This window comes from Coturnix japonica, chromosome 3 (genome assembly GCF_054131305.1).
Source record: "Coturnix japonica strain WE chromosome 3, WE-NBRP24, whole genome shotgun sequence".
NCBI classification, from domain to species: Eukaryota; Metazoa; Chordata; class Aves; order Galliformes; family Phasianidae; genus Coturnix; species Coturnix japonica.
This window is the reverse complement of record NC_140665.1, coordinates 17,186,325-17,202,172: the sequence shown is the minus strand read 5'-3', so window position 1 is coordinate 17,202,172 and position 15,848 is coordinate 17,186,325. Positions and strand designations below refer to the sequence as shown.

General features: G+C 49.9%; 1 protein-coding gene across 19 annotated transcripts in view; it reads right to left on the bottom strand.

Moving 5' to 3' along the window:
- Positions 1-303: 303 nt before the first annotated feature.
- Positions 304-15,848, bottom strand: part of SLC8A1 (solute carrier family 8 member A1) — a 113,284-nt gene continuing 97,739 nt past the window's right edge. For 4 of the 19 annotated variants that reach the window (XM_085542823.1, XM_015857026.3, XM_032443663.2 and 1 more), the window contains exons 4-11: positions 13,670-13,690; positions 13,003-13,020; positions 12,879-12,893; positions 12,485-12,553; positions 11,579-11,709; positions 10,735-10,834; positions 8,425-8,700; positions 304-7,233 (exon numbers count right to left, since the gene is read on the bottom strand). In XM_085542823.1, coding sequence (XP_085398949.1) covers positions 6,857-7,233; positions 8,425-8,700; positions 10,735-10,834; positions 11,579-11,709; positions 12,485-12,553; positions 12,879-12,893; positions 13,003-13,020; positions 13,670-13,690 — 1,007 coding nt within the window. In that variant the 3' untranslated portion in view covers positions 304-6,856. Of the gene's footprint in view, positions 7,234-8,424; positions 8,701-10,734; positions 10,835-11,578; positions 11,710-12,484; positions 12,554-12,878; positions 12,894-13,002; positions 13,021-13,669; positions 13,691-15,619; positions 15,724-15,848 lie in introns of those variants that run through there. The other 15 variants (XM_085542827.1, XM_085542828.1, XM_032443674.2 and 12 more) reach the window with 11 other exon arrangements.

Below are 15,848 nucleotides of genomic sequence, written 5' to 3'. Positions count from 1 at the left end.
TCTGGGTTCATGGGTCTCTATGTTGGCAGTACCCACAAGCAGTGCTGGTGCTTCGGGAGCCCGTCCTGCTGAGCTGCAAAGGATCGCGGTGATCAGCGTCCTTCCCCAGTTGCATCCATCCCCCATCACATCCACCCCCAGTTCCACCCGCCCCCACTTTGAGCCATCACCCACTTCCACCCATCGCCCAGTTCTGGCTGCAGGGAGCCACTGGGTACAAGAGCCATGAGCAGGGGAGGTGATTTGGGGGCAACTCTTTGCCAGATTAAAAACCAAACCCCATAAAGATAAAGACAAAATGAATGAAGAATTTACAAACATCTATATTTCGTGTTAGGAAATGTGGTCAAATTAGGAAAAACGGCTGAAGACACTGATTTGTACAACTCTGGGCTACTGCAGGCAATGAGAAGGTTTACACAGCACGGCTTAACACGATAAAGCTCTCCCACGAAGCACACGGATGACGGACGGCTCGTCGGAACCGGACACGACACAGCAGCAATACACGTGTGATGTGATGGACAGCGCCAGGCCATTCCCCGGGCGGGTAACATACAACCTCTTAATTCAAGTCACAACATACCCAGGCAGCATGCAGGGAAAAGTCGTTTATTTTGTACATTGGGATGACACACCTCGCAACGTTTCCATGTTATGTAGCATATAAACCATTCAAATAACATATATATATATGCTTTATATATATATATATTTATATATATATACCTCAAGTCAACAGTTGTCTTTACCGGAATAAAGATTATCTGTTTGTTGGCTTTTTTATTCTTTTTTTTTTTTTTCCTTTCTCTTTTTTTTTTTGTTTTTTGGTAAAAATAAAACTATTTGAGTTCCCTAATTAACAAAATGCACAGTGATCAGAAACCCAGGTCTTCTCCCAGCTGCCGCCCGTCCCCATGATGCCGTGGCTGCAGATGCTGCTGGGGGCTCCATCCCACTCACCCCATGTCCCCGCTTCACCCCCCGCACCCCACACCGCTGCCTCCTCTCCATCACAAGCGCACGAGGAGCCGTTCCCGACGCGTCTCTTTGTCACCGATCCATTCATTTGGCTTCTTACCATCAAGGAGTTTTATGACTCTGCCCAGAAGCAAAAAGAACGAACCACCCAACCCGGCGACCCATCCAGCCCAACCCCTCGGCCGTGCGGATCTCTGCTAAGGTGGGGGCTGATGGGTATGGATGAGTTCCCGGAGCAACAGGCGTGAGGATCAGAAACGATGACGGGAGGTGTTTTCCTAGCATTAAAAAGCTCATTCAAGCAGAAATTACAAGGGAGAGAAATAAGACTCTTGTTTTGTTGTTTTTTCCCCAACATGAAAAATAAATCTCTAAGTTTGGAGCAGAAGGATCTGGGCAGCTTCACCCCTGGTTAAACCCACACCCATCAGGCCAGGCCTTGACTTGACTCATTGCAGATGTGGCTGTGGGGCCATATGAGTGTGATCCCCCAGGCGTGGCTTCGTGGGGCCCAGCTCATCCCACAGGTGCGTGCCCACATCTCCTCCCCTTTGCTGTGTCCCATCCATCACCCAATTGATCAGAAGTCATCCTGCATCCCCCTGTGCCCCCCTGCATCCCTCTGCTCCTCCACATACCTATCTGGTTAACACCAAGCAAACAAAACCAAAACACGGGTCTTTTTCGTTGCCCTTAAACATACCAAAATAAAAGCAAATCTTCCAAAGAGAGCAGGGAGAAAGGTGCTTCCACAATGACATTCAGAGCAAAGAGAAACGACGCTTACAGACCATGAAGAGAGCTATCTTTGGCAGAATATTTCAAATAAATTATTATTACAAACCACTTCTGCAGTCGTATGTTTATTTTGAACATGTCACTTTCAGCTACAGGGGAACTTGTTCACTACTCTCTAGGAACCGGGAAACACCACAGATAGAAAAATAGATGAGCTCAGCACAATTTCTCAAGGCTGCCACGACTGTCTCAGATGGTTTCAAAGGACACGGAAAGCATGGGGCAGGCTCTATGACCAGGCTCTGCTGAGGACGGGATGCGCGGCGTCACCATGGCTTCCAATGTAGCCTCGCATCTCCGGGTGCACTGCCCTGTTTTTGGGCCGGGTCCCGTCCCCGTGTCCACACTCACCCCAGGGGATGCCAGGTTGCCCACTGCTGGCCTCCCCTCTCCCCACAAACATTTAGGCTTAAATACTTTGCTTTGTTTATACAGCATGTACAGAATATACAGCACTGGGTGACTGTTCCCCAGTAGACCACGAGCGTCTCCCAAGATGACCTTTTTTATCAACAAATATATATAAATTGACAGTCCGAAAAGAGTCGTACCAACAAATAGTATGGCTTTTCAAATAGTGTAGCTGCAACGTGTGAGCCGACAAGGAACCGCGCGAGAGAAGAGATGGGGAGGCTCGAGCTGGGGGCTGCCAGGCATGGTGTGTCCACCGGGGCTCGGAGGGCTGAGGAGTGCTGCTGGGCTCTCCCTCCCTGCCCCAGCGGGGTTCTGCCTCGCTGATGGGAGCCTCCATGAGGCTGCAAGAGCTCTGGTCCTGAGGTGGCTTTACCACTGTCTGGCTGCTTGTCCCAGCATCAGGCTGGAGCTCGGAGGAGGGCTCCCTGCTGTACTCTCTCCACCAACATGGAGTCCCATCTGGCCACACTGCTGAGCTGTGGCCTCTTCGGGAAGCTTGGAGAGCCGGGTTATCCGCAGAGCGCAGCCTCCTGCCGTGGGACACTGTGGGCTTAGTGCTCTGTGCAGAGCAGGAGCTGGAGGAGCCTTGTGAGGAGGGTGGCCATTGGGGAACAAATACACATTGACTTGGGAAGGAGAGGGAAGCCGTGTGGAACAGATAGGTGAGGTGCTGGCTTGTCTTGTTGCTCAAGGCAGCTCTCACTGCTCAGCAAGACCAGACCACCACAGAGCCAGCAGCCTGTGAAAGCTGGTTTCACCTCCAAACTGGTCTGGAACAGGTTCTGAGTTGGGCATAGAAGAGAGGAAATAAATCCAGTGTCCACAGAGTGGCCAAGGGAGAGGGCTGTGAATGTCCCCCATGTCCCATGAGGGTCCAGGAGATCTAAGGGTGGGTCTGTATCAGAAGTTGCTGCATCTGAAGGTCTCCCAGCAAGGACATTGACTCCTACCTGCTTTGAACAGCCTCGTGTCATCACCACGCAGCAGGAATGGGCCTTGATTTAGCTCTGCCCACTGTAATGTGGAGCAAATGGGTGATTTTTAGAGCATTTAGTGCTGAGAGCAGGTGCTTTTTTGGGCTGAAGGAGGTGAAGAGGACCTTGAGCCCCCAGTTACAGTGTTCAGTTTGCTCTGACATGCCTAGGTGGGGGAGCGACAGCATCCGTGGGCCTCAACGACGTGGAAATTCAGCAGAAACGCTGGAACTTCCAACACCCCATGAGCGAGGGACAGAAAAAGCCAGCAGGAAAGGCTCAGTGTGCCCGTCTTCTCCTCTGCCACCTGGAAACAAGCATAGTGGCCATCGCTTGCCTGGCCTCACACCCATGATGCTGGGGGGGCATTGCTGATACTGCATCCCGACCACCAGGTGCATCCAGCTCAGTCACAGCATTCGGGTTGGGGGCACGTGCTTTGGCAGCCCCTCAATGGGGTTTCCAGAAATAGGGGGACACTGCGGTGCTGCCCCTGGTCCACATGTCGGACATCCAGTCAGCAGTGCCTGTGTCGGCAGTGTTCCCATCCCTTCATGCCAGGGCTGTTGACGAGCTTGGCACCTCTGCTTCCAAAAGAGGGAAGTCTCAAGTCCTTAAAAGGTGAGGAATCTGGCTGTATTTATTGTCCCTCGGCGCATTTTGCAAGAATACAGAGGCCTCTGGATGCCTTCCTGCACAAGTCAAGTTTGTACAAGATAAACAGGCTTTCCCACAGCTGTGTGCGTGTGTGGTTGGGCATCTTGTGAGGCCGGGGAGGCTCCTGGCGCTCTGCAAATGTGCTTCCCAGGATGGGCGCAGGTGCCAAAGCCCATGGAGGAATCCTGCAAAGACTTCTCCCAAATCATTCCCTCCAGCATGAAACTTTCTTTCTTCTCTCTGCCTCTGGCACGCTGGCACTTTAGAGCTGGTAAGGTGTTCAGTCCTCCTCCCTAGACATATACGTAGCACCCAGTACCGCCGCTCTCGCTTCATACCCAAGCGTTTAAAAATAACCCTTACAATAACACATACGCTCCAGTCCTCTCTTCCTGGCACACAGCAGAAATAAATAGCACACTGAATTCACAGACCACATCCAGTTGCTTGGCATAGTTGAAGCACGTGTCTACCAGAAAGGGTCTCCAGCCCTCCCCTGCCCTCTTGTCCTTGTAGGAAGTGATGAACACAGGGAGAAAATCACCCCCAAAACTGGGGGCATCTGGAGCCCACATGTCCTGAGGAGTGCTGTTTGCTGGGCAAGGAGGCATCATGCTCTGCACAAACTTGTTACGGATGCCAAAAGCATGCGGCTGGCAGAGAGTAACAGCATAAACAAGGCTGGCGTTAACTGCGTGATTTAGGCCGTGTCCTAAGCAAGCAGTGCTCCATCATCCCCGCTGGAAGGCTCTTTGAGCAGAACAGTTATTTACTGCCTGTTAAAGCAGGCTGCTGCACAAGTCCCATTTGACTTGTTAATTACTTCGGTGAGTGCGGTTCATTGCAGAGAAGCGAAGGATGATGAGAGTGAAACACCAGCATCACCTTTCAGGAGATGTAATTACTGGGTCATGAGAGCTGCTCTGCTCATATAGTTCAGTGCCTGGGGAAAGCACGTGGATGTGAGCAACCGCGCTTGGCTTAGTGATGCTGATGCTCAACCTGTGCTCATCCTGGGGGATGCCGAGTGCTTGCAGGCAGATCGGGTGGCACAAAGCAGCCTTGGGTTTTTGGGAGAGGGCCAGGCTCGGTGATAGCGTTCGATTCTCTCCCATGAGGCAGAAGTGGGCATGTGAGGGCCCTGGTGCCCTTGTTGGCAGCAGAAACACAACGAAGGCAAAGTGATGAAGAAATAGGTGGGTGCCACGTACAGAGAGACAACAAGGGGGAAGGGGAGGGTTCTCCGTAGAGAATATGCAGGAGCACTACTGGGTCCATGAGGAATCATCGCAAACTTTATTTGTCTGTGCACTGTGTACCATTTATAAGGATCATCACAATAAGTGGACTCACTGCCTATAGTGGTGGGCAATACACACAATGAAAAATCAACGAAGGCAAACAAATGAAAATGAAGTCATTGTACATAACGGTAATCACACACCTGAACAACCTGCAACTGTGTTCAGTTCTTCCCTTAAAACAAATGAAAAGCCAAAAAGAAAACCACAATAACCCTTCAGAAGTGAGAATAGGGTTGACAAGGAAAAAAAAAAAATCTTCAGACTCCTGGAGAAACTCTTACAACAGGTTCACTGAAGTTCCTGCACATTATTCACAATGGATACAAATACCCCAGCCCAAGGGTTACGGTGCAGAGGTGCATTCCAGCCAGGCTGGAGGAGCTCACCGGTGGGTATGCATGCTGGGGATAGTCGTTCTGGGACACTGGTATGGCTGGTGGGAAGCATGGGTAGGGTTAGACACTGCAAGCATCCTGAAGTGGCCCCTTCCGTTGGCTTCAGAAGGGACATGCTCGCTGGGTGCCAGACACATCCCTTGCTCTGCCTCCTCCCCGTCATCCTGCTCACCAGCCCCTCACTTCTGTACCAGGGCTGCGCCCTGATGTGGCACACCAGGAGAACTCCTTACAGCCCTTGTGCTGAAATATTCTGCCTCCAAATGGCTGTGGGGAAGGAGCAGTCCCAAGGACAGGTCCTGAAATGAGGGCTGCCAGTTGGCCTCCAAGGACACAGAAAACCTATGTCCGTGTGGCTGTTATTGCTTCTCCGAGACACATGCACGGAGCAGGGAGTGGGGAAAGCTCTCCCTCCTGTCACTCTCTGTGAAGGGGAAACAAACAACCAAAGAAGAACAACAACAAAAAAACCCCAAAACCTATGGGAGAAATTAAACTAACTGTAATAAATAAAACCAGGTGAAAAGAAAACACTTGTATCAGCAATGATCAACCCACACGGCTGGAAGGACTATCGCTATAGGATGTTATATACAGATAGGGGTCATTTCGTTCATGCAAATGTTACTAGTACTGTGATAGCATGCCCAGGAAGGGATGAGGTGGGACCTCAGCACAGGACACCAGACACATGGCTGTGTCCCCAAAGCACAGAGAACAGGGGGAAAGGGGAAAATGGAGTGGGGAGAAAGGGAGGAGGAATGCTAATTGTACACACATCAAAATGAAGAAAAAAATAAAATCAAACAATGAAAATGGTTGTGTTCTATCCTTAGAAGGCTCCCAATTTCCCCTTGTCTTCAGTCTGGTCTCTTGCTTCTTTCCAATAGGGCCGGAGGAGACGTTCCCAAGTGGCGAAGGCAGACGGAGGATGGTAGGAGGTTGGGGCCCTTGCTCTCCTTTCCTTGCCCACTGGCTCCACTTCTAGCCAGCCGCTTGAGCTTCCCTGTGCCGACTCGCCCAGTTGCCTTCGCATCCATCCTCCCGGAGTCAGTGGGAGTGATGGGAAAGTGCTCAGGGGCTGCCGGCTGCTCTCACTGGTAGAGTTGCAAAGTAAGGACACCCGAGGAGGGGTCCAGCCGACTTTGGGGTCCTGCCTAGTTCAAAGGAGGCTCCAAAGCTGCTTTCCATCAGCAGGTGTGTGAACATGGCGAATCTCTTTTATTCTTTCTCTGTTTTATTATACACAGCGTTATATCTATATCTATACCTATATATTGCTCTATATAGATACATATAGATATACATATATTTACTATCTCTGATTGTTCCTTTAGAAGCCTTTTATGTGGCAGTAGGCTTCCAGAGATGAGAAGAATATGTACAAGAGCCAGAGGAGGATAAAGAGTGAGGATGTGAGCAGCTTGGAAGTCCGCGGCCCGCCTAGCTCACCTCCGATTTCGGGTCTCCTCCGATAGAGCAGCACGCCCACGCTGATAAAAGCAAAAATGGTGAAGAGAGTGACGGAGAAGGCCAGAGTGCCGGGTGAGACTTCAAAGGATTGTCCGTGTGCCGCGTGGTAGATGGCTGCAATGGACCATGCCACTCCGATGCCCAAGAAAACGTTCACGGCATTGCTCCCGGTGACGTTCCCGATGGAGGCGTCCGCATACTGGTCCTGCGTTGCTGCTACTTTACTGGCAAACGTGTCTGCAGAGGGAAGGTGGAGAGAAACACTCAGGAAACAGACAGGTAGGGAGGGCTGGTGGAGGGCATCTTGGGGACAGATGCCACGAAGCACTGGTTAAGGATATAGACCTGTCTACAAGCATTCTCAAGGAAGGGCAGTCAGGGTCCAGAAATTCCCAGGAAGGAAATCTTAAAGTTTAGAAATATGGGGCACCCCCCCAGTATGACCCCCAGATGCCCCATGGTGCCTCAAGCTAAGGCAGCCCTTCCCAATACTGCTGTGTATTGGCCTCCTGCCCACATCCACCGATTGGTTGATTTGGTTGGAAAAGCTCTGCGGGAGCCACAGTGGTTTGTCTAATCAGGTCTGCTGAAGTTTGTATTTGCATTTCTGTGTTTGCTTTAATGACTTCTCTCCAGTGCCTTTTCTCTCACTAAATTCCAGTGCCCTGTGCAGAGCCTGATGCTCAAGAGCACCTCTTTCACCCCTTTAACAGGGAAAAAAAGCCATGCAGATGTGTGCACACTTGCCCAGCTGTTTCACCAGCTTCAACAGCAAAAGATGTGTAATAAGTTTGACTGGCCTCTCACACTACAGACTTAATGCCCAGCTGACCAGCATGATGTGCCATAGGGAAGTGCTGGTTCTACATGCAAACTCAGGAGCCCAGCTAGCACCGCGCCATCTGTGAGCATCTGCTAGTTCAAACAAGAAGCCAAATATACCCTAAAAAGAATTTCTCGCTTTCTCATTTCCCAAAATGCCAACTTTTGTCAACAAAAACAGAAGGGGAGATTTTGTATGTTGAGGCTATGAGACAGCCCTGCAAAACTCACACCCAACACTAGTGCCAGAAGACTATAAAATGCTTCTTTCCTTTCCTTGCCCAAATCTTCTCTCCTTTTTGGTTCTTTTGATTCCCTTTTGGGCTAAGTCAGTTTTAAGACCTCTGAGCACCCGAGTGTTGATCACTGTAAGTCTGGGACTGGTGAGACTGAAGCAGGAGATGGTCAGGGTGAGTTAGAGCCCCGTCTTCACAAGATCCTCCTGTCTCATCCAAGACTGAAAAACAACTCCCACATACACATCCAATTGCCCCTCACTGGGTCCTGCAGAACACAGCTGAGGACCTCACTGGCTTTCCCAACCCAATCCCCAGACCAGACTGGGCAGAGATGGATCTTTCCAACAAACTCTGCCATTGTCCTTACCTGGCACTGATGTCCCCAGTGCCACAAACACGACTGCAGTGACGGAGTCCTTCAAGCCAATGGTGCAGCCAAAGTGGGATGCCAGGTCACCAATGAATGCTGTCAGGATGCCAATCATGAGGATGGAGACAACGAAGCAGGCCCAGCCGTTCCAGTAGTCTGTCGGGGGTACGAAGGCGAAAAGGACCTTCCAGAAGACGGTCAGAAAGTGCATCACGTAGTCAAAGCAGGAGGGCAGCTTCTCCTCCCCACATTCATCGTCATCATCATCTTCCCCTGGAAGAAACACCTGGTTAGATTCACCCATGCTGGGGGAAGATTTATCTGTAGGTGTCAATTAACTCTACATACCATGACAAAGGAGCTACTGGGGAAAGCTAAATAAGGCAATGGCCAGTCTGGGAAAAGTCCTACTCAGCACCCTGCTGGGGGGCAACACTGCACACATATCGTTTGGCTTCAAAGCACTTCTGCTGTTCAGAACCAGTGTGTAAACTTGGATTCTCTATAATAACTTGGTTTCTCTAGAATAACTTGTTGGAAGATCATGTGTTGGTTGGCTTCAAAGCACTGCGCTCACCATGGCGGAAGCAGTAGCTAATCAGGAGCATGGTGTTATTATTTTGGCTAATATAAATAAATAACCTATTATTGTGCACTGTGGTGGAATAAGGAACATTTTCTCAGCCTGGGAAGCTTATGCCTGCCTTTTTTCTTGCTTGTTGCACAAAAGCTGCTACTGGCAGGATACACTGTGCTGTGCTGACACTGTAATTTTGCAGCAGGTATTTTAATCCTTTTCCCAAGCTACTTGGCAGCGAGACTACTGTGGATCGAGATCTGTAGGGAGACGATAAAACAGACTGAAAAATGAACATGAGAGCTACTGTCATAATGCTCATCCACATCTGTCTGTCATTTTGTTAAGCAGGAATAATGGCTCTCTTTTGAATTGCTGGCTTTCACCTGCTGAGGTGAATCGAAATGCAGAGCGTGGCTGGGCAGTGACATGGTCAGGAACAAGCTCACCTGTTCCAGGATGTTTTTGCTTGAGGAGCAAAATCCTAGCAAAAATGTAGGGACAAACTTCTCTCTCCCAGATGGAAGGGATGGGTCATTTCCACTAAATTATGCCACACTTATTAAATGTCTATTAATCGTTCTGTTAGCACTGATGGTAGCTGTGTATTCAAGGCACGATAGTGGCGGGGCTTTCACAGAACTGCAGCCTTTACATGCGTCACAGAGATGAGATCTGAGTACCAGTGATTATCTTTGCTTTAATATGGGATGCAATTAAATAATTTATTCTGGCATAGATTATTTTAACCATATTAGCTATGAAACCTGCAGCGAGGATTGTCTTGCATGATATGTTCATTCTGTATCTGAAATAATAGGAGGCTCTTGGCTGGAGGCTCTAAGAATAACTATGCTACAAAAAGAGGGATGGCAATTTGAGGGGATAGCTGCTGCACAATGTCCTGTCCTCATTTTCAGATGCAAAGGGTAAATGGTACAGCCATCACTTTTAATTAATCTGTGCTGGGCAGAGCTTGCCCTGTATAGTAGAGCTTGAGGTAGGAAATGTGAGCATTCCCCCATCCTTTTCAAAGCCAAATTATCCAGGTGGGCTCAGACTGCCTTCTGCTGTGATTTAATCTAAACTGGTTGATTTTGCCTTAATGCTTGCAGGCACAGAACCCAGGCTGGACTGTAACATCCAGCCAGGGAGTTATAATGTCTCCAGTTGTTGAAACAACAACGACCTTCCACAGAACTGGAAGAGTTACTGGGCTGCAGAGCCATAAACACAGCTGGCTGGAGGAGCAGGGGCATTGCTGTCCTGGATGCAGGGGGTCAAGGGCAAATTTCTGGACATCAGAGGGGGATGCAGGCTGTCTTCAAGGCCTGCTACCCTGGCTCTTGCACAGCCCCCACTGCAGGGATCACCAGGGACAGGGATCAGTGCCACTTCCTACCAGCACCATCTGTGCTACTCTACTGAAACACAGTGTTTGCACCCCAAAGCTCTGTCACTGAAATCACTTTTCCCTTCTGTCACGTGGTAGTAGCCAGGGTGTTTCTCTGCTGTGCACTACAAATACACTTACTGCAGTAGATTTCCCATGTGCCAGACAAGGTGATTTCACCAAAGGGTTTAAGCGGCTGCCTTACTTATGCAGACACTGTAAGTAACTGCCACCTGTTTTGCCTCCTCTTGCTCCACTGTGATCCATATTACTACTACAGGAGGGTGAGACATGAGAGAGGCTAACTAATTCACCAGGAGCTGCAGACCAAACTCACCCGCACTGACGGTAATAGCCTCAATAAACTGCTCTCTCCAGCTGTTTGTGCCAACCACCAAGGCCAGGTTTGTCTTCTTAATGAGCTTGTCCACCGTGTTCTGCAGATGGAGATGCAGAAGAGAGTATTAGGGTCATCAGGCTGGTGATGCTGGACTAAAACCCACCAGTGCAGGTGCTTACGGCTGTATGTTTATGGATAAAGCTTAGCAGATGCTAAGTTCAGGTCAAGTGCCCCTGCAGTGAAAGCAAATGTAAGTATCAGCAATTCCTCTTGTTGCCACTCATAAAGGCCTTTTGAACCTGCTCACAGTGGGAGTTTGAGTGGTCTCGGTGGAGGTTTAACAGCAAATAGCAGTGAGGTGCCGCAGCTGATGTTGTTCACAACACTTTGGCAGGATTTTTTACTGGGCTTCTTTAAAGAACTGTAAATAACTGGGACTTGAGTGTGCTGTTTAGGAGCAGAAGTTCAGTGTTGCTGGGGAAGGCAGGAGATGCTCCTGGGAAGGCTTCATCACAGAGCCACAATGACTGCTTGCATTTAAGGCATCAGCCCTTCGCCATGGGAGCCCCTTCGCCATGGGGGACCACTCTACGAGGGTTCCATGACCAGGGACCACTCAAGACTGTATTTAAATAGAGTGTAAATCATGGCTGTGATATGGCAAGGTTATACTTGAAAAAAGCCTGCTTGCATAACAGTGATCACAGACTGCTGTCTGAGCCCTTGTGATGTCAGGAGCCGCCCTGCTTTGCTGTGATGCCATTAGCATGTGTTTGCCAACACTGAGCAAACCCAAAAGCCAGAGGAGATGAAGGATGGAGACATGAAATACAAACGATACCTTGAACTCATAGGATTCCTCAATGATGACTTCAAGCTTGGTATGCTCCCCCAGGACGGGGCGCCCCATCTCTGCGATTCGACGCTCTTCCTCCTCCTTGCTGGTCAGTGGCTGCTTCTCCTCATTCTCCTCTGTAAAGCAAAGAGCCCACCTGTGAGCCAGGCCCGGCCGGCCGCTCCCTGGAGCTGGCTTCCCATCAGCTGGTGGTTGGGAAGCCTTTGGGGAGAGCACGAGCGACAGAGCAGGCAAGAAGGAGGTCACAGAGCGACAGACAAGGCAGTTTTGCTGAGAAATGCTAGCAAAATTGGTTTGCAATTTGTCTAACCTCAGGAAGGGTTGAATTCACCCTTAGGGTGGAGGAATTGACTGCTGCCTTTCCTGCAGGGTTGCTGGGGGGAACAGATCGCCACTAAAGCCGCTATGATTTCCAGCCCTCCAGGTCTGTGGTTAGAACATTTCCATCACCTCATTGCAACCAGACAAAGCCACCTGCAGCCCCAGGCCTGAGATGGACACGAGACCCTCCTGAGCAGGGCTTGACCTTGAGGGAGAGCAGCCTGGCAGTTGCAGAGCATGGAGTTGGAGGGAAGAGTTGGGCTTGCACTGGGCGAGGAGCCATCCCCAAGGGCATGGACTGGTCTCATATCTGAGAGTGCTGGCAGTGGCAGGACTGAAAGAGCCACGGAGCTGCTCTGCACCTTTGCTGATGCCTTTGCAATCTCAAGGCAGGGGATGTTTTGTCACTGTCCCGGTGCAGGCCCCCATGTTGCTCTTTGCCAGCCCACCCTGGGGACGATCAGAAGGCCATCAAGGCCCAAGGAGGGCCGGGTTTGCTGAAGAAATGGGTTAATCTGCCTGGATCAGTAAACAAACACACCAGTCAGTCTGTGTTAGACCCCTGGGTACCTCGGATGGTGACCACGGTGCAAGGAAGAGGACGTTCTCTAGCCTGTACCTTCCTGAAGACAGGTTTGCCTATTGGAGCGATCAACAGGAGATCAGTCGGAGGCACTGCATGCCCCATGCACACCCATATTGTGCTGTTAGTAAACTCTATGTCCTACTGCACACGGAGTTAGTGTGGCTCCCACCCGGCTGCCCCACTGCCTGCAGAGAGCTGCTCATGGCCAGAACCTTGCTATAGCCTCAGGGATCACTGACAGTGCTCCTGAGGGGCTGCTCTGCAGCCCGCTGGGCCTCTTCCCAGCCATCATATCCTGGCAAGGGCTGCATGCACAGCAGGCTGGGTGTGCTATGAGGGGACACGGTGTGAGCGAGGGTGGCCTCACCACCTGCTTACCCTTCCAGAGTTTCCCTCCAGGGTGGAACAAAAGCAAAGAGGAAACCAAAAGGAAAGAGCAGGATGAGCATACAGCCATTAAGAGGGGGAGGGGGAGGGACAGGGGGAAAGCAGAAATCCATACCTGTGATGGTGAAGCCACCTAGACAAAACCAAAGAGAGAAAGAGACAAAGAGAAAGAGAGAAAGAGAGGGTTAGCATCCTCACAGCATCCCTCTGCAGCCTACAGTGACATGGAGGTCCTTCCCTGCCCCGTGTGGGGATGCGGGCTGACCCCTTACTTCTAGACTGGGGATGACATGGGGACACCCTGCCCAAATGCATTTGTCATTCCCAGGCATATAAAGTAGCCTGCTAGGGGCCTTGGGGTGCTTCACTTCCCTCCCCACTTTCCAAACAAGAGGCATCACCTCTTCCAGATGTGTTGTCCAATTCTGCTGTCCCTAAGTCACCAGCCCTCTTAATTTTTGCCATATCAGTGTAGGAGGCTATGGGCTAATCTGCATGGTGCAGCTTGGTGATCTGGGGTTGTTGGCAGGTTTGCTATGGCTGTTACTACTCCACTCCCACGGCTCTTTGCAGTGATGGGTTACCGCTCATTAACAATAATGATTTTTGGGCTCTATTCCGAGGGCTGATGGGGCATCAGATACCTGAGCTTATTTAAATAGTGCTGACCGCCCTAGAAAAGAATGTTGTGAGCAAGGAAAAATGTCAAACAAAATCAATCGTCTTCCGAAAATATGCAGACAAACTGGAAAAATGGAAAAGAAAAAGGAATGCGCGCTTACCAAGCTCATTCAACAACAGCGCTGTGAAGGAGACAGACAGAGACAAACACAGAAGAAGAAAAGTAAATGAATAATGAAATCAAAAGGAATATTCACAGAAAAACTCCAGATCCCAGGGCAGAGCTTTCAGATCTGTAAAACTGCAGGATACCATTAGTGTTGAGAGAGATGCACTAAAAATAACGTAACGGAAACGTTTCATGGGACTGTGGATTAAAAATAAAGATGACTGCAGACATGGGGTGGACATGAGATAAAAGGCACACTCCCAAAATTCATTTTTCCCCTTTGAATCGTATGTGCAAGATCTTCCATTGGTCTCGGGGGCAGCCTTGCCTTGGAAGAGGACACAACGTGTCCTGTGTGCAGTGGGTAATGGCTTTGACCTCCTCCAGCTGCTTGAAGGGGAGCAAGAACTACTGCTGGCAGTTGTGCTTCTGACATACGGAATGAGAGAAAAGTCTGGGGCAAAGTTTGGCTCAGGGATCTGCTTACTCAGCATTTGAGCTTTTTGAAACGAAAGAAAAAAGCTCTCCCTTGGTGCATGGTGGGTCTCTGGCTCCCAAGGCACAGACCGCAGTGTGGCTACACGGCCCAGTGGTGACGTTTCAGGAGTGCTCCCATCTGCAGGCTGTGAGCACTGCTCACCCCGTCTTGTAAAACCAAGCACAAAATCTGGCTCAAGGAAAAAACCCAGCACAGCATGGCCAAAGCAGCAAAGAGCATCCCTTTAAATCCTGACTTGCCTTTCAGCTAGCTGGTTTGCAAAACTGAACGTCTCTCAGCTACCCTCAATTTGTGACCAGGAGGGTGAGAAACTGATTTTTTTTTTTGTAGCCTGGCTCCTCCTAGCAGTTCACATAATGCAGCTAGCCACAGAAACCAGCTGGAAACCTGACAGAGAGGATGGCACAGATGACCTGCATGGCACCTGTTTGGAAGGGGAATGCAGCATCACTGCCAGATATTAGGCTGAAATGGTGTGGCACCTCCCTGCTCAGCATGGGGACTGCTGGGGACCCGCACAGTCCTGAAGAGTAGTATGTGCCAGCCCCATGGCTGCTGCAGGGAGAGCTTCTGTCCCAGAAACCAGACAGGCAGGCCAACCATTCCTGCCAATTTGTTACAAAGGCTTTGGTAAGGGACTGTTGTAGGGCAACTAATTATCTTAAGTAGCTCTAAAATTGCTTCTTGCTTGGCAACCAATAGCGCGGAGGATTAGCCTTGACATTAATTTTTAGTTAATTTCTTGGGAGGAAAAAAAAAAAAAAGAAGAAAGAAGAAAAAAAGAAAGCTTAGAAAATGAAGCGAGCCATGTCTTTTTGGGAAGGTTTGTAGTTGGTTGAGAAATGTTTTTATTTTATGTAATGAAAGAGGAAATTGTTTTTATTATTCCTATGAGGAGCTATTATCCAGTGCAGAGCCATGAAACTTTATTTGAGTGTAACCTGATTTCTCCTGGATTGATTGCATCTTACGGCGTTACCTGCTTGTGCTGTGATTCTGAGCTATTTTCAGACCCCAGTGCCAGCTTAAAAAAGACTGAAATGACTGCTCTGGCCATGCATTTTACTTCAAGAGGAGGCTACTTTATCTTCTGATAAAAATGATGCAGTGTTGCTTGCTTCTGGAGGCTGGATTTTCTACTGAATTGAATGAAGCTGCAGCTGTGGGGTGGCGGGGCGATACACTCAAAATGCCCATGGGGGCTGGCGATGCTCATGGTCCCCTGCCTGGACATTGGGGGGAGCCCTCGCCAGCAAGACAGAGTCCCCCCAAAACAAAAGAGAAAAGAAAACAGAGTAAAAAGCTGCAGGGGCCAAGCTTCAAAGGAAGGAGGGCAAAACGGCCGGGAGCCAGAGTGCGAGGAGAAAGGAGTGTGAGAGTAGGGAGACACAGAGAAAAGCGGACGGCAGCGTCTCGAGAGCTGGTCTGGTGTTACTCTCACACCTTTCACTCCTCGTCGTAGCCACACCGGGTCCCCAAGCACAAGGAAGAAACTGCACTCTTTCTCATACTCCTCACGGTCAAGTATTCTAAGGGTAATGAATTTCCTGTGGGAACACAAGACAAAGGCAAACACATGATTGGCGTCGCACGCGCATGCAGTTCACGTCCGCCGTGGTGCTGAGATGGTTGGGGAGGGAGGGAAGCGGCTGCACATCCCAATGGGGCAGGC